Genomic DNA, 18,663 nt, shown 5'->3' with positions numbered 1-18,663 from the left:
ATAGGCTTTAGCAAAGAGAGGCCAGTCTAACTAAACAGATTGAGGATAGAAAAGGGATCTTTGCGGTCAACACAACAAACTACAAAAACCACGCAGAGTGTGCAAAAAATACCCCCGCACCGACTCACGGTGCGGTGGTGCCACTCTGCCCCCCCAGAGCTTCCAGCTAGCCAGGCAGTTTCATGATAGCAAGTTGGACTAGAACTTAGCAAGAAAAACCATAAGTAACAAATGAACAAGCCGGAACTTAGCTTTTGCTGGAGTAGACAGGTCCTCAGAAAGATCCAGGAGAGATCTGAACCAGTACTAGAACATTGACAGCTGGCATGGAGTAACGATCTGAGTGGAGTTAAATAGAGAATCCTAGCCTAGCCCTAAACAAGGGCAGCTGGGGAAGGAATCTCAGAACCAGCAGCTCCCCTCACAGCCACCAGAGGGAGTCCAAGGACAGAACTCACCGAAGTACCATTCATGACCACAGGAGGGAGTTTGAGAACGGAATTCACAACAGCAGTAATTGTTACGTTATGCAACGTGAGGGGAGCTGGTGCCGATAACGCTGGAATGGCACTGGCACCACAGGTGCTATTATTTTACAAGGGGAAACAGAAGGGGTTGATCATATTGTGTACAAACCCTGTGCAGTCTGATCTTGCGTTCACCCTCTATTTTATCTGTTCCCTACTTCTTAAGAAAATACACTTGGTAAATTAGCAAATGTCCAGTGCTATAGAGAAGAAAGGCAGTATGACTGGAGATCAGACTACGCAGGGTTTGTTTGTAGTCTGTTACCATGGAGACACATAGGTGTCTGTATCAACTGTAAACAGAAAATGATTTCTCATTCAGATTTGCTTACTTTTTTATTTTAGGCGAATTGTAAATATAAAAAATGTTGCTTCTCCCTTTAAGGAGAGACCAAAAATTTTTACTGTAATTAACAAGACTTTGCGTCATACATTGTAAGAATGAAACGCCTTTGTAAAAGTGTTTTTTGTTGTTTTTTATTTTTTTTTATTTTATTTTTTATAATTCCAGTGCACCACCGGAGATTTCTGTTCCCGCAGCAAAGCTTGCGGCACCACCTGTTTATCCTGTTCAGTCAGTGGGCCGGGCCCTTCAGCATTATGTTCACTCCTCTGGACCGTTACAGCGACCGAAATCATCAAATCACAAGATACCAATACTGTGCGCTAAAGGTGAATTCTACGGTGCACCTTCTAAATCTTGTTCCAGTGTCTTTATAGACAAGTATTTATTTCATTTTTTTTTATACTGATACTGAAGTGTGAATTTTGTCATTTGGTAAAATTCTTTGTGATGTCAATGTAATATCTGCGGTTTTCCATAGACGTTCAGACTATATTTAGGGCTTGGGCCACGGGCAACATTTATTGCTAACCCGCGGGATAGGTGATTTGTGATACTGCATCGGTGGGGGCATTAGGGCTCATTCAAACGTCAGTTTTTCACCTTCGAGTTCTGTGTTTTTCACAGATGGACCCCATACCCACTATAGCTTATGAAACTATTCACAGGTTCAATTTAATTTTGGTGATAAAGTGGATTATGCAGAATCGTAGAGACATGTCTGATACTGATCCGATTGTGATTAAAATCGGCAATGCAAATCTATGTGAAATGTAAAAAACATCGACCAGCACTCGGATGACATACGATCCGAGCTAGATAGGAGGAGGTGGAGGAACCTTTTTTTTTTTGTGTGTATTTTTTCATCCTAGCTAAGCTGATGACACTCGGATGACATGCTACATAAAGTCAGTGATGAAACAAATAATAATGTTTGTCTTGTCCAAAAAAAAAAAAAACGTCCAAGTGCTGGACCCAGCAAGCTTCATATGTCCTATAGACAGTATATTATTATTATTATACATTTATATAGCGCCATTTATTCCATGGTGCTTTACATGTGAAAGGGGCATATATAGACAAGTACAATAAACATGAGCAAAACAAGGCACACACAAGTACCGAAGGAGAGAGGACCCTGCCCGCGAGGGCTCACAGTCTATAGTGTATGGAGAAGTAGTGTGCAAGCAGGACCATGGCTTCACTCCGCTGTCTCCAGGGTCGCCAAGTTGACTTTATTTTTTCAGGACAGTTTGTCAAAAAATCCCGGACTGACCAAAAATTTTTCAGATATATTGGAAAACCATAATAAGTGTGTGTGCCCAGGTTGCGTGTTTTATGTGTTTTTGCCGCAGCGGAAATGCATAAAAACTATTAACAACCGCATTCCCATGCAATCCTATGGGATTCCGCAGTTGCTGTGCCCATGCTGAGGATTTTTCCGCAGCGGAATCGCAAACCAGTTAAATCCGCAGCATGCTTATTATTTCTGCGGAATCGCGGCGATTCCGCCTCCATAGGATTGCATTGAAACGCTCACTTTACGCATGTGGCTATGCTTACTATGCGTAAAGTGAGCGCTTCATGTGCGGATGGTACCCGGGTCTGGAGGAGGGGAGACTCTCCTCCAGGCCCTTGGGAACCATATTTCTGTAGAAAAAAAAAAAAAATTAAAATAAAATATAGGGATATATTTTTCCTTCTGATGGCCCCCGGAGTCCTCCCAAGTCTCAGCCGGTGCACGCGGCGGCTTCCGTTCCCAGGGATGCATTGCGCGAATTACCTGGGATGATGTCGCGGTCACGCGACCGTGACGTCACAAAGGTCCTTCACGCAAAGCATCCCTGGGAACGGAACATACCGGGAGCGCCGCTAAGGAGATCGGGGCTGTCGGAAGGTGATGATAACCATAATTTTTTTTTTTTTTCAATTATTTTTAACATTCTATCTTTTACTATTGATGCTGCATAGGCAGCATCAATAGTAAAAAGTTGGTCACACTTGTCAAGCACTATGCTTGACAAGTGTGACCAACCTGTCAATCACGTTTCCAAGCGATGCTTCAAATCTCTTGTAAAAGCGCAAGCATTCTGCAAAATAAAAATGCTTGTTTTTTGCGGGAAAACGCATGTTATTTCCGCATGCGTTTTACCCGCAGCAGGGAGTTGCGGAAATGCTGCGGACATTTCCACAGCATTTCTGCAATGTGGGCACATAGCCTAAATCGTTATGATTAAAAGTGATCCATGTCTCCAGCCCATATTCCTGATAAGACATCAGCTGCATTCACTGTGAACTGTAAAATGATAAATACAGTGAAAATAATCTGGAAGTTTCTTCAGCCTCAAAAAACAAGCATGGACGCCCAAAACATTTTTTACGGACAGGGCAAGAAAGTGCCTTATTTTTACGGACTTACCTGGAATTTCTGGACAGTTGCTCACCTTGATGTCTCCTTGCGTTCCATAGAGAGTGAATATAGCAATCGTGTTCAACAATCGCTGTTTCAAAAGAGGGATTCAAGGCTTCATTCACTTGATCGGGGGGGATCCAGCAGTCACTCCCATGGATAAATGCTGTACATGGTTAGCCCCTTTAACTCGATTATCCAAAGGAAACATTAATGGGGATTTGTTACTACCAACTGTAAGGCTAAAGGCACCCCTATCAGCAATGTGCCCCTTCATACTAGCATTTTGTGAGGGTTTTGTCTCACAATTCAATAATTTCTTCCCACATATCAGTCAAATGAAAACCAAAATTGAAGGTACGCTTAAAGGGATTGTCTTGTGAAAGCAAGTTATCAACTATGCACGAGTGAAGCGATAACTAGAGCGAACCCCAACTGTAAGGTTTGAAGCTTTTACCGGACACCTACTTTCCGGTACTGAACTCCAAACACAATTTCTTCCGGAAGTCCATTTTACTGGAGAGAGAGAGACTCGTTGGAAAACAACCTCTGTAGGAGTACTTTGCTTTCTTTGGCATCCCCGCAGCCCTTACTTTGACCATTTTACATCACCAAAGTTCGGGTCCCCATTGACTTCTATGGTGTTCAGGTTCAAGTTCGGGTACAGTTCTTTTACTTTTGGACTGAAGTTCGGTCGAACCTGAGGAACCCAACTCTCCACTGGTCCACTCATCCCTATTGGTAACTTGTTCAGCTTTGAGGGTCCGACTGCTTGGACCCGCGCCTATCAACAGAACGGCGAACTTTAACCCGTTTACGACCTATGACGTATGTATACGTCTTATGTCGCCTCCCCCTCTTTGATGCAGGCTCCGGCGCTGAGCCGTCATCTTTTCAGGCACGTGATTTCATCAGCTGACATGTGTCCCTAACAGCCGCGGGTGGAATCTGTCAATCTCTGACAACGGCATTTAACATGGCTGCTCCAGAAGCGCGTCACTAAGCTCGCCCATCAGCACCCCTGTCACATGATCGGGGGTTGCTTATGGGTTGGCTTCATAACCAGGGGTCTGCAAAAGAATTCTGTGCTTGTCCTTGCCGATCTGCTATGAGCGCCGCTCCATGGCCTGCATTCATAGCAGATGATCATTTCTGCTACACGTAGCAAGGCTGCCGCCCTTCTCTGTGTAGCACAAACGATCAGAAGATCGCAGCTTCAAGACTATTGAAGTCAGTAAACAGCTAAAAAAAAAAAAAGTTTTTAAAAATATTAATAAAAATATAAAAGTTTAAATCACACCTTTATAGCCCCATTCAAAATAAAACAATATTTTTTTTACATATTTGGTATCGCTGCGTTCAGAATCCCCTGATCTATCAAAGTTTAAGAAGAATTAATCCGATCAGTAAACAGTGTAATAAGAATAAAAAAAATCAAAACGCCAGAATAACAGTTTCTTGGTCGTCGCAACGTTCCAGTAAATGCAATAACAGGTGATCAAAAGATCATATCTATCTGAAAATGGTATCGATAAAAACATCAGCTCAGCATGCACAGAATAAGCCCTCACCCAACCCCAGATCCTGAAAAATTAAGACTAGTCTCGGAAATGGTGTTTTTTTATTTTGTTTAATTTTATACAAACTTTGGATTTTTTTTTCACCACTTAATTAAAAAAGAAGCTATACATGTTTAGTATCTAAGAACTCGTAATGACCTGGAGAATCATAATGGCAGGTTTTAGCATTTAGTGAACATGGTAAAAAAAAAAAAACACACAATTTGGGAAAAAGCACTTTTTTGCAATTGGAATTTTGTTTTCCCCTTTTTTTGTAAATGCTATGATAAAATCAATGGCGTCATTCAAAAGTACAACTCATCCCGAAAAAAATAAGCTCTCACATGGCCATATTGACGGAAAAATAAAAAAGTTATGACTCTGGGAAGAAGGGGAGCAAAAAATGAAAACGCAAAAATGGAAAATCCCAAGGTGGTGAAGGATTTCAGTGGGAATGCGCATACTCGAAATGTGCTCTATTCGTTCCCTATGAGGCCGAGCACAGGGATATGAGGCATAGAGAATCAATGGAGCCGTTCTCTGGCATCCAACCTGCTGCTTTTTTGTAATGGGGTTGTGGGAAGTGTCCCTGTTCTGCCGATCAGTGTGGGCCCCAGATGTCGGGCACCCACAATCAACAAGTTATCGCCTATCATGGAAAGAGTTGACCACTTGCTTTGACAGGACAACCCCTTTAACATAACTATGATGATGTACGTTAAAGAGCTGATTGATAAATTCGCCATTTTTGTCTGTGTATCCGGCCAGGCCATGTCCGCTGTTCTTTGCTGTGGTCCAGTCTTTGACAATGTGGGCTTGTCTCCAGATGGCTATCTTTACAAATGGTTGGACAACATCCTGGCCTGTCAGGACATGAGGGTAAGTAATCCTGATCCCGTGCAGGAGGAATGGCCCTCTCACTAATACCGGAGTATATGGATATACCGCTACATCATTAGATTGTCTCCTGGGGAGTCATGTCCTCTTGTTTGTTCATGAATTATAGGGCACTTGCTGAATTAATTCCCGTTTTTCTGTTTCTAGGTTCACCAGCTTGGCTGTGAAGTGGTCGTGTTGTTACTGGAACTGAACCCTGACCAAATTAATCTTTTTAACTGGGCCATCGATCGCTGCTACACGGGATCCTATCAGCTGGCCTCCGGGTGCTTCAAGGCTATCGCAACGGTTTGTGGAAACAGGTATCACAATATCATGCATAAAACATTGCATATAATGGATTCGTCGCTCCTAGTGATGCGAAACGCCTTACTGGCTGAATATTACTCACAAGCTTACCAAGTCTCCCGAGACGTCCAGGAGACTTATAGACAAAGGGGAGACTTCCCAGACTCACAGAAAAGTTGGCCGTCTAGGACTACCAGAACGTTCTCATTTTCTGACACCACTCTGCTCCTTCATTAGATGATAGGAGGTTATAAGTTCTGGAAGTGGCCATGGCCTTTTATAAGGGGATTGGACCATCCGTAAGAGTTTCCAGTAGTCCGCGGTGCACCACCAACCTTTGTCTCCTATTATGCTTTACTTATATAGCGCCGTAGATATATTATCATCACTGTCCCCAATGGGACTCACTAGCTAAATTCCCTATCAGTATGTCCTTGGAGTCTTTGGAAAGCAAAGGAAAATTGTCATGAGTATGCCACCATTAATACTACTATCTTAGCGGTAACATCCAGTGTGGGTTTTTTTTTTTTAAAGCACCAGAATCTGTATCGAAGGTTTACATTGCATGAAGTGAACTAACTCATCCGCTACGTCTGTATACCAAAAGAGCACAGAACAAATGGAGTAAACAAATACCACTATAGGAAGGATTAAATAAAATAACCTTTTTATCATAAAATCATTTAAAATTCATTACCTAATGTTAATTTTTAGTCAATTAAGGAGAAAAATAGGCAGGGCAATGCATCAAAATACTATACAGTACATCTCAATGCACATACTGGCAAACACCATTATAAAGGACTCTCCATACAAGTGTATGAAGACAAACTAAAGGGAAGTCAGAAAAATAGCAAGATAAAAGTGACAGTACACACAAAGGTGCCCGAATCGTTGCACAGTATAAAGTGCTTCCCCATTATAGAGGGAGACTCTCTGCGCCCATCAAACTGGACTGACGCGATACCTTTTAATGGCTAACTGAAAATATGGTAACAGATTGCAAGCTTTTGAGACTATTCAGGTCTCTTCATCAGTCATAGAACAACACAAAATCTGAAAAGTCAGATATTTATACACAACAAGACACAGAAAAAATGCAATACATAAGACAGGTGATGTAAAGCAGAACTATCCGTATGGGAGAGGGAGAAAACAGTGTTGGCTGTAAATATTGGAACAGTTCATAGATAAGGAATGTGAAAGTTTTATTGTCCTGTGATTGAGGTCTGGTCCATGGTTATGATGCCCCCACAGGGTATGAGGAGCATGTTCCTTAGTTGATATAGAAACATTTAAGTCCATGTGACACATTCATTCCTGCCAGGGCTGGTGGGGCACACTACATTAGATGAGGTGTTTTCAGCTGCATCACATCTAATGTAGTGTACTTATATAGGTACCAAGTGTCCAGCTGGTGGTATGCATGTGGGGAAGACAGGGCTAAAACTTAGAACAAGGATGAATTCTCATTGGCATACAATAAAAGAAAAAAAGAATAGATCTTACTTTGGCCAAACATTTTTGTCTCCCTGATCACAGCACCATGGACATGAAATTACTGGTATTAAAAGGTAACTTCAAATCTCAGAGAGACAGAATAATTTGGGAGTAAAAAACTTATAACAACCTTTAACACACTCAACAGGAATAAATGGGTCACATGGATTTATGTCTTTCTGTGTCAACTAAGAAATGTGCTTTTCAAAACATTTGGGGGCATCACAACCCAGACCAGACCTCAATCCTAGCACAATAAATCTCTCAGACTCCTTATCTATGAACTGTTCCAATATTTACAGCCACAACTGTTTCTCCCTCTCCCATATTGATAGTTCTGCTTCACCTCACTTGTCTTATGTGTAGCGTTATTCCTGTGTCCTGTTGAGCATAAATATGAGATTCTTCAGAATTTCTATTAGTCTATGCCTGATTAAGAGTCCTGAGTAGTCTCGAAAGCTTGCAGTTTACCATCTTTTCAGTTTGCCATTAAAAGGTATCAATCACTGAGGACTCTCAATTCTAAATATTTTTCTTGCATGTAAAGAGACATTCAGGGAACTACGACATGTGGGTAAGGAATGAAACCCTGCAGAAGCTTGAAGAAATAACACCCACTGGGCTATGTCTTGGCCCCCTTGATGGAGTAATAGATGCAAACTAGTTTTTGAAATACAAACCCCAGTATGTCCTGAGAGCTGAGATTTCAGGCCAGTAACATAAATCTACCCATTTTATAGCAGTTTTGTACCTCTGTACGGAACAAATTTGTTTTCACCTTGCATTGTCCCTGAAGAGAAAATTCACTTTGATGTCCTTTTCCACCCCTCTCTTTGTCTCCATCTGTGCATGTGCTGGTGAGGCCGGGGCACATTGTTATAGAAAAGGGTCAGGTTCCTATTTGGGAAGCTGATAGTTTGGATTTCCCAGTGACTGAGCGTTCCGGAGAGTCACAAGGAAGCCTAATCTGCCTCAGCTGACTTCCCCTTATCACTGGCTCCTAAAAGGCAGCTTGTCCGGCTATTAATATGCTGGAGGAATAATATTATTTCATGCGGTAAAATTCTCATAACGTAATCTAAAGGTCTCAGCAATACATTTCCCATAATAAGTCACAAGTGCTGCACACACAGATATTTAGTGACGTCTGTGTTTTCCATCTGAAGACTTTTCTTTCTGCTAGTGGGAAAACATTTCAGGCTGTGTTCACATACAGCATTTTTGCAGTGTTTTTTTTTTTTTTTTTTCTTTTTTTTTTTTATGAAAATTAAAAGCTGCTTTTTACAGTACCAGCAAAAGCTATAAGACTTCAGAAATCTCAAGCACATTCTTGTTTTTTTTTTTCTTTCAATTTGTTTTTTTATTAGGTATAAAACAAAGGATATAAACAGTAACATAAACAGTATCTGGGCAACTGTAATGGATATATATTTACCACAAGTATAAGTGTACATTTAGAAGAATAAACCATCAAGTTGCTCTTTGAGTATATATCAAAAATATAAAACAGTAACAAAAAAAAAACAGTATCTGAGTAACTATAATGAATATATGTTCGCAGCAGGTATATACATGCACCTAGAGGAAGAAACCGTCAAGTTGAACTGCAGCTTTTTGGAAATCTGCAGCATGTCAATCCTTTTGGCGTTTTTTGCAGTGTTTAGTCACCCAGAGAAAACGATGAGAAAGTGAAAAAGTACCGCAAAAAGTGCAACGGCATTTTTCATGGAGTTTTGATGAATAGAACTAATTTGATAAACCTGTACTGTAGACAAAGCACGCATGTGAACCATATCCAAAGAATGCCATGAAAACACTGATAAAAGAGTAGGTTTTGGCTACAGAAACAAAATGCAGCAAAAACAGCAGTTTGTTTAAAAAAAAAAAAACAGAAAAAACCCCACTGTGCGCTACGCACCCTCCTTGGATCCAGTGTGGAGTCTCCGCCACTACTACCAACAATGCCTTTACACTCGCTCTCTCTCGGTCCAGCACCGAGTCTCTCCTGCTGCTCTCAGTGCCTATTATTGTCTGCAGCGCTGATGTCACGTCGACAGCGCTACAACCAATTAGTGACCTCAGGAGCTCTGCCCAAGTAGATGGCCAGAGTCACTTGGAGCTGTTGAGCTCACTGATTGGCTGCAGTGCTGCCGATGTGAAGTCGGCGCTGCAGACAATAATAGACACTGAGAGCAGCAGCGGAGACTCTGCGCTGGACCTAGAGGGAGTGACTGTAAAAACACTTGAGTGGGGTTTTTTTTTTTACTATTTTAAACTACGCCCTGGGAAAATGGAAAACCCCTATAAAATATATATTCTCCTTCTGTGACTGAAGAAATGGTCCTACATCTCACTGACCTCTTCTTTCCAGATGCCCTATGATTCAGAAGGGCGTATCATTTGTTTGGGTGTTGTGTAATACGACATTGTATGGCTGGCAATAATATTTTACGATGGTGTTTCACTATTTTTCTTCGAAAAACTTTTGAAAAATGTGAACCTGCATCTATGTTTTCAACTCTGTCCTGACCAATACTATGAAATACAGGAGACAAATACTGATCGAACTCTGTACACCTATCCTATTAAGCAGAAAATGTGTAAAGTGAAGTCATACAATAACAAATGACGCCTGGCCACTTAACAAGGCGGGGTGCTTGGATGAGGATTAACGAACAGACATGAAAGCATTGATTTTATATAGTGTTCTTGTGTACAGACGCCTAATCCTTCTGAACTGTTTTATGGGCGATAGGGTCATACATTCCTCACTGGTGTTTGGCCTTCTACTACAATTCTATTGGCAGACCTCCTGGTCACACTAAGAAAACATAGTTTTCCAATCCCCAAGTAACTAGTGACCTAGTTGTGTTCAAGGTAACTGGCAAACAAAATTGAGGTAAAAAATAATAAGAAAAGAGGCCAGATAGGCGCTATAGACCAGACGGAGATGAGCACAGATGGCCATGAATGAACTTACAGATGTGTCAGTCCCTTATTTCTGTTCTACAATTTTTCATCTTACCAATTCAGTACGATGGCCGCGATTCATTAAGAATGGGGTGCGTACAGGAATAGGATGTGCCACATTTCTTAAGAGGCGCACTTCACTTAATGAAGGAGGCAGATCTTATTAGTAGGGTGCGCCTCCCCGGAAAGGTTACTCCAGTTGGGAACTGAACTGATATCTCCAGCGTAAGAAATATTGCTGAATTTGAAGGGCAAACATATCAACACCCCATCCCGCCCCAGCGCTGACTATTTTGGCGGAGTTGCCAAAAACTGGTGTGAAAATGCTAACAAGTCACACATTTTTTGCGCAGCTCTGTGACACTTGGATTGGGAGATCTGTGACCATTCTGAGCCCTTATATAATTTTAAGCTGTTTTCAAAATTAGTCTAAAGCATTTAGGAAAACAAGATCTCTCCATATCATGATTTCTAAGGTCAGGTCAATATTGCCCAGGTGTTATGCATAGGAGGTTCATGTGAAACAGTTGCAGAGCTGCTTTAGTTTTGTTTGTTGCTTTTAATTTTATCTGTTAACCTTTTTCTGGAAGTCTCTGAAAGGAATGGAAGCCAACAAGACTGTTTTCAGCTTGGAAGATTTCCCTGCTTGATGTCCAGATTAATTTACTTTGCCGAGGCCAAATTTCTAGAATTCTTCTGATTTTTTGCTGTTGTCTGTTGCTGCGCTATCCAAGAGTAAAACAGTGAAAACATCTTTATTACTGGGAAGTAAAAAATAAATTATAAAGATTATGGGATTTTTAGAATTTAGAAGATTAATGGGCCTCTCCCAAGGACAAGCTGTTCAGCCGCTAGGCATATGTAATATTTTATAATGTGTTTCATGGTATTATTATTTCACGGCAGCTGTTTCAAATTACTATTGGTATTATATTTTTTTTTTATTTATTTTCTACTTTTGTCTTTAGGAATTATCCATTTGACATTGTGACCTTGCTGAACCTGGTTCTGTTCAAGGCATCTGACACTAACCGTGAAATCTATGAAATATCAGTGCAGCTAATGCAAGTAAGTAGAGAAAGTTAGAGTCTCGTTCCTGGCCCCCTTGTGTCTTGTTCCTGGCCCTCTTGTGTCTCGTTTCTGGCCCCCTTGTGTCTCGTTCCTGGTCCCCTTGTGTCTTGTTCCTGGCCCCTTTTTTTGCTCTCGTTCCTGTCCCCCTTTTCTCTCGTTCCTGACCCCCTTTTCTGTCGTTCCTGGCCCCCTTTTCTCTCGTTCCTGACCCCCTTTTCTCTCGTTCCTGGCCCCCTTTTCTCTCGTTCTTGGCCCTCTTTTCTCTCGTTCCTAGCCCCCTTGTGTCTCCATCCTGCCCCATATGATCTCCCATCCTGGCCCCATGTGTCTCCATCCTGCCCCCATGCTCCATATGTCCTTCCATCCTGGCTCCATGTGTTTCTATCCTGCCCCCATATGATCTCTCATCCTACCCCCAAGCCCCATATTTTTTCCCATCCAAACCCCATGTGTCTCCATCCTGCTCCCAGTCCCCATATATCTTCCAATCCTGCCCCCAGGCCACATATGTCTTCCCGTCCTGCTCACAGGCCCCATATGTCTTCCCATCCTGTCCCCCAGGCCCATGTGATCTTCCATGATGGCCCCATATATCCTCCCATCCTGCCCCATATGACCTTCCATTCTGGACCCATACAAAAAAAATTTTTAATTTTTTTTACCTCATTACCTGGCCTCGGTCCAGTGGGTCCTCTCCCTCATCCATCTGAGGCGCTTATGCAGCGGTACATGACAGTAACGTCATATTCCGACGACATGATCGCCAACATCAGCTGCCGGCCTCTGATGGCTTCGGTGGCTTCCTTCACAGCTGTAGATTTTAACTGAACGTGTGTCCTGAGTTGGCTGTATTCCCCTCCAAACCGGGCCCACTCCTTGCCTGTGCACACTGAGCACCATCTGCCCGCAATGGCAGTAATACCCTGATGTCAGCCCTGGATGTCATACCAACAGTCTTTAGAACCTCTATCCTCATACTAATACCTAATACTGTGACCACCATCCTTTATTTTTTTTTATGTTCATGGCAGAAAGATTTTGCAGGCATGTTAGAAATTTCCTTCTGCAATATTGCACTTTATTACTCAGAGGAGAAAGTGCGTACTTATTATTGGGTTCGATTACATGGCTGCTATGGAGCCATAAGAGCGAGGGGTCTTTGGTTGTTCCATTGGTTTGGTTCTGAAAAGTTCCTTCTCCACAAAAACTGCATTGTTCACAACTCAGACGCACAAAGAGGACTTAAAAATCCTCCAGAAAATTGAAAAAAAATCAGAGAAAAAAGCAGAGATGGTTACCTGCTGAAGCCTCCAAACAAATGCACCAGCAGGGCGCATCGGACCCGATTAATGATGGCAACAACACAGGTGCAAAAAATACCGATGAAACAACCACTTTCAATCCAGTATTGGTTGTTTGGCATTAGTTCACAACTGAGAAGGTGAAAACTTAGACCAAGAGTGAGGAGGGGAAAAATCCTCGTGCTTTTGTCCTAGGTGGAAAAATTCAGAAGTATGATAGGATTTGCTCCATGTTCCAGTAGATATTCGCTTGCCTGTTGTAGGTGCTTTTTGTAGTTGGCAGAGGTTAACATAGACTTTTGTTTATGGTCGCAGTTATGCAGCTGCAATGCACTTTGTATTTTGACTTTTTTATAGCAGTGAGGATTTTACATCACCTACAGTAAAAGCATATCCCTAGAAAATGTCATCACTTTTATATCGGTGTGGGTCTAACATCTGGACTCCCTGAGAATGAAGAGGAGCAGCGCTTCTGTAGTTTTTCCCCGGCACAGCTAAATGACCTGGAGCAGCACAGTTCAGGAAACAAATTAGGGGACACAGTACTAAATTTTCTCTGTTCCTGGCCACCCGACTATGCAGGGAACTGAAGCTACCCCGATTCACTTGAGTAAGACTGAACTACAATTTCAAGCAAAGTTTGGAGATTAGGATTGGATGCAGTGGATCGATGAGGGTCCTAAAGATTGTATCTCCACTGATCACAAACTTATGGCATATTCTATGCTATTGGGTCAAGTATCCTTTAGGTGCCCACGACCCTGTCGTTGGTGCACTGGCCGTCCTTCCTTGACCAATTTTGATAGTTACTAGCCACTGCATACCATGGACACGCTATAAGACCTGCCGTTTCGGAGATGCTCCGACCCAGTTGTCTAGCTATCACAATTTCACACAGTTAGTCTGGCTCAAATCTTTACACTTGATCTTTATTTCATGTGAAGATCCTCAATGTTATCCCCTATTTCCAGCAGTACCAGCGGATTGGTGTATGTACTGCACTGTTGGAAGTCCATCATATCAGAATTACTCCATAAAATTAGAAGTTAGTTAATAAAATGTTATGTGAACCATTCTGGGCTCTACGCACTCTACGGTGTCACCATGCTACTTAGAATAAGCAAAATTGAATAGACCGTAAAAACCTAGTGGGAAAAAAATGAGCGAAAATGTGACGGAGAAATTCTAAAACAAGTATTTAGACGTTTCATGGATCTTTAAAAATGGCCATCTAAACGCCTTACAGCATAATAGTCCCATTGATAATAAAAGTATCATTACTGAACGTTTAGGAAATACTTTTGTAAGACCCCAAGTCCTGTTTTCCAACTGTGATAATCCTCCAACCACATAAACAGCTATTGGGAAAGTTGGATGGAATCTTTGTCGTAAAGCACAATGTGCTGCTGGATTTCCATGGTGTAACGTATGCAGATGTAACCGTCTATCACTGGCCACAACTATTCATGATACAACAGGGTAGATTTGGTTTTCTGGTGAAGATATTTATGGAACAACACTAACGCACCTCTACTTCATCTGTATGATTTTAAGGGCTGTCAAGATAATGTTTGATTTTTTTTTTTCTTCAACCAAGGTCCTTGAGGGAAAGCTGTTTGTATATTCTAAGAAAGTGGCGGAGCAGAAGCCTGGAAGTATCCTGTATGGGACGCATGGCATTTTGCCTCCTTTGTATAGTGTTTCATTAATCCGGTTATCTAACGAGCTGGCACGGATGTATCCTGAGCTGACTCTGCCCTTGTTTTCAGGTAATACCTAACCATTAGACGACTAGACTGCTAATATCTGTGTGGTCCAGATTTTCTTTCTGTAGAGAATCAAAACTGCTTAAAGGGGGTTGTAAAATATTTTTAGACATACTCGCCTTACTTAGCTTCCTCGGATCCAGTACAGGCCACTCTGGAGCTTTTTCTGGCTCTGGAAGCAGTGTCTACCCCCTTAAGTCACAGCACCATCTATAGCAGTCAAGTGACTAGAAGAGCGCTTCATGGGAGACCAATAGCGCGCTGTTCTAGTCACCTGACCGCTGCAGACAGTTATGGGCTGCAGTGGTGTTGTGACTTCTGGATGGCACAGTCAGTTCTTCTGGAGCTAATGGAAACCTCCAGAACGATCTGCGCTGGATCCACATGGCTTTGGAAGGTGAATATGATATGTAATCAATCCATGCCTTAAAAGTATGTACAGTATGTTGCTGTCGGACAACCCCTTTAACGTCCTTTGTCATATAGAGAATTGATTTACCTTCGTACCCGAAATGGAAAATCTCATGTCCCCCAATTATCAGGTCTTTAATAGCATTGGTCTTCTCATTTGGGCAATTTTAGTGTAGGGTGGGAGTCGGACTGTAACCCCTGCAGAAACAATAGCAACATCCTGGGTTCAAATCCAATCAAGGACAATCTCTACATGGAGTTTGCTTGGTCTCTTAATGTCTGGGTGAATTTTCTTCCCCTTCCAAAAACATAGGAGAATGATATGCACATGTTTAGTATTTGCACCATTTTTTCTTCCACAAAAAAACAGAAAAAACCCTGAATGAAATACGTGATTTTTAGTGTTCATTATTTTGTGCATTTTTTTCCACATTCGTTTGGATGAAAAATGCTGAAAAAAAACTTCTAATACAATTGACAAAAGCAGATTTCAAAAACTCTTTGAAGGTTCAAACCTGCAAGGAAAAACTAAGCAGCGTGTGCATGGGATGTCAGAAATCTCATCCACTTTGCTGGTACTGTAAAACGCAGCATAAAACGCAAAAAAAGCGACATAAAAGCAACTTGTGAACAAGCCCTAATAAGTTAGTGGACTTCCTATGAAATGGGTATGTGTAGTTTTTACCTAAGCAAATTAGATTGTGATCCTCATTAGTGATTGACTGGGGTGAATTATTACCTCATTTGGAGTTATCCCAAAAACCTATCCCCAGGATAAATATTGGATGTGTGTTCACTGGGGGTCTGCGTGCTACTTACATCTACGACCATCACCCCCTGACGGCACCACACGTCTTATCACCACTTTATTTCTTATGTCCTTTTCTGGAAATCATTTTTCATGTACATTGTTATGATTTCCAGGAAAGGCGGCGTTCATTGCCTCCTAATGAGGGGATTGTAAAGGAGCCAAATGATATAGGCTGCTTAAAAGCTAGCATCCATTACCCACATCCATATTCCTCTGAAGTAGAGTATGAAAAAGTATATCTGTGGTACAAATTATTTCCTAGAAAAGTGTTTTATGTTGTCTTGTAAATGGGGATTCTGTAAATGAGATTTTTGGATTTCTGAATCTCTAGGCCGCCCCTATAGTTTACTCAATCTGTTACTTATTAGTCCTCTTGGTATCACTTTTATGCTTCTGTTTATACTTTATTGTATATTCTTGATGTAGGGATAATCACTATATCCTGTAATGACTTTCTGCTAGGTTTGTACACATAGCTGCAGTGTAAAGCATGAGGGAGGGATCGAGCAGCTGGAATTAATGAGAAGCCAATAAAGGGCCCCAAACACATTAAAGTTGTCCAAACCCATTGATATCTGTGAGTTTAGCTGACAGTCTAATGTATATGAGGGCTTCCCGACTCTCCCCCATACAGATGATGATGATGGAGGATTTCCAACAGTCGATCCTTTTGTTCTCTGGGAGATATGCCATTACCAGGAGAGCCTCTCAGCGACTCTCTCATAGAAACCAAAAGGACGCTAGACTGGACCGAGCATTTCTTTGTATGGCGGGGTCGAGAGAGATAACATAACACAACATTATGTTATGGCAGCCTAAATGCTTTATCAAGCAGTGGTTCTCTGGGTCACGAGACCCCCATACTGCCACAGTTTTGATCCCACCACAGGATAGATGCACTCCTCTAATACATGAGTACTGTTCAGTCTCACTACGACATCTTGGGGTCGGCACCCCACTGTGTCTGCTCTCATGGATGATCAGAGACCTTCTGGTAGGGGTCTCCCCCAAACCACCATGATCAACAAGGCTTTTAAGGGGATATAACAAATGAAAAATAGTTTTAAAGTTTGATTATATTTCAAATTTGGATATATATGAAAAAAACATCACTTCATGATGCCATGGGTATGTCGCCCTAATACTCTATTACTTGTTAATACCAACAGAAATAAGCCAGCGATTCCCAACCACTCATCCTAATGGACGCCAGATCATGCTCACCTACTTACTGCCTTGGCTACATAACATTGAGCTGGTGGACAGTAGACTTCTTCTTCCAGACTCCAGCCCCAGCACCCCCGAAGAAGCCACCGACAGAGATGGAGAACCAGTTAGCACCTCTGGACTCAAAGGAAATGGATGGGGCTCTCCAGAGGCCACCTCCCTAGTTCTTAATAACCTCATGTACATGACGGCAAAGGTAATAATTGTCTCCCATGGCGCCTGGCACTTACACATACCATCCTCTTGGAGTCACCCATTCTCTTTTTCTGCCTGAGACTCGCCATAATAGGTTGTAGATGTGCCTTTTTAGGAGACCTCAGAGAGTGTATGTGAAATGAGAATTGTTTTAAAGGGGCTGTATGTACGGCTAAGTGTAGTTTTTTCCATTTGATGTTACAGCATGTGTAATTCATGACGAGATGTGGCGTTCCTGTTCGACAGCCGCAACACATGTGAGGATTGCCTGATAAACAGGAAATCCCTCGTGTGTTATGGCGACATGCAGGTGCGGGGACTCGAATATATATTTTTTAAGCACACCGAAGATGATCTATTAGTACATGAGCGTGCTCGGAGAACACCTTAATCCAGCATGTACAGACATAACAGACGTTTGGTGAGCCAGGTATTAGGGAGGTGTTGGGTTTTTTTTTGTGGTGAGGTCTCCATGACATCATTGCACCTGACAGAACCTTATTGACGTGTTTTTCAGGCTTTGGGCCTGTACCTTGAAATTGACCATATGTCGGCCTAGTAGTAAGAGATGAAAACGTGTTTTACTATGTTAATGTCTACAAATGGTCCTGAACATAGAGAAGACAACCCCTTCAATATGTGAACACTGTTTTTTGAGAAGAGGTTTAATATGGGAGCAACCTGGCTCCTTAAACCCTCCAGAAAACAGTCACGATGCACATGGACGAAGGTAGCCATTTATCACATTGGAAACCACCATCTGCCAAATGACTGTTGCGTCCCAAGTGCGGGACCCACCTGCGTAACTTGTATTTCCTGCGATTTCTGCCCTAAAACACACGTTTTGAACAAGTCTAATTGTTGCGTGCTGTAAGCTTTGAATCTTAATGCAATTCTGTTTGTGATGTATCTTGGGCAGTATGCGGATGAGGTGCCGGGCCAGGAGGTGGAAAATGCTTGGAATGCCTTGGCCAATAATGAGAAGTGGAGCAACAACCTTCGGATAACTCTACAGTTCCTAATTAGCCTGTGCGGGGTCAGCAGTGATACCACCCTACTGCCTTATGTAAGACGATAAACATTTCTATCTACCTACATGTAAGATATATATGTATAAATAAGTGAGCTTCTCCTGAATCCTATGTCTACCTAATTAACTGGAGGGTCATTTATTCTGAAATTGGACCAAAAATAACCATTGGAAACCTTTTTTACTTGGCAGAGACGTCTTGACTAACACCACACTGACTTTTGCAAACCTGCAACATTGATGGATAAAGGTGGCAATAAGCTTCTTGTTTTTCTAGAAACGCTAAGAAGCCCTGACCTGTTATTATCTTAAGATCCAAACTCAGTCCCTGTGCCACATCTGCCCCTATCTGGCCTT

General features: G+C 42.0%; 1 protein-coding gene across 7 annotated transcripts in view; it reads left to right on the top strand.

The window, feature by feature from the left end:
- FRY (FRY microtubule binding protein) overlaps nucleotides 1-18,663 on the top strand; it is a 396,668-nt gene that overhangs the window by 292,650 nt on the left and 85,355 nt on the right. For all 7 annotated transcript variants that reach the window (XM_077298259.1, XM_077298260.1, XM_077298256.1 and 4 more), the window contains 7 exons: nucleotides 1,039-1,199; nucleotides 5,608-5,718; nucleotides 5,884-6,038; nucleotides 11,463-11,562; nucleotides 14,464-14,635; nucleotides 17,024-17,277; nucleotides 18,196-18,342. In XM_077298259.1, the coding sequence (XP_077154374.1) occupies nucleotides 1,039-1,199; nucleotides 5,608-5,718; nucleotides 5,884-6,038; nucleotides 11,463-11,562; nucleotides 14,464-14,635; nucleotides 17,024-17,277; nucleotides 18,196-18,342 (1,100 nt within the window). The remainder of the gene's footprint in view (nucleotides 1-1,038; nucleotides 1,200-5,607; nucleotides 5,719-5,883; nucleotides 6,039-11,462; nucleotides 11,563-14,463; nucleotides 14,636-17,023; nucleotides 17,278-18,195; nucleotides 18,343-18,663) is intronic.

Source organism: Ranitomeya variabilis, chromosome 3 (assembly GCF_051348905.1).
Source record: "Ranitomeya variabilis isolate aRanVar5 chromosome 3, aRanVar5.hap1, whole genome shotgun sequence".
NCBI lineage: Eukaryota > Metazoa > Chordata > Amphibia > Anura > Dendrobatidae > Ranitomeya > Ranitomeya variabilis.
The sequence above is the reverse complement of the archived record's forward strand: the minus strand, read 5'-3'. Positions and strand labels throughout refer to the sequence as shown.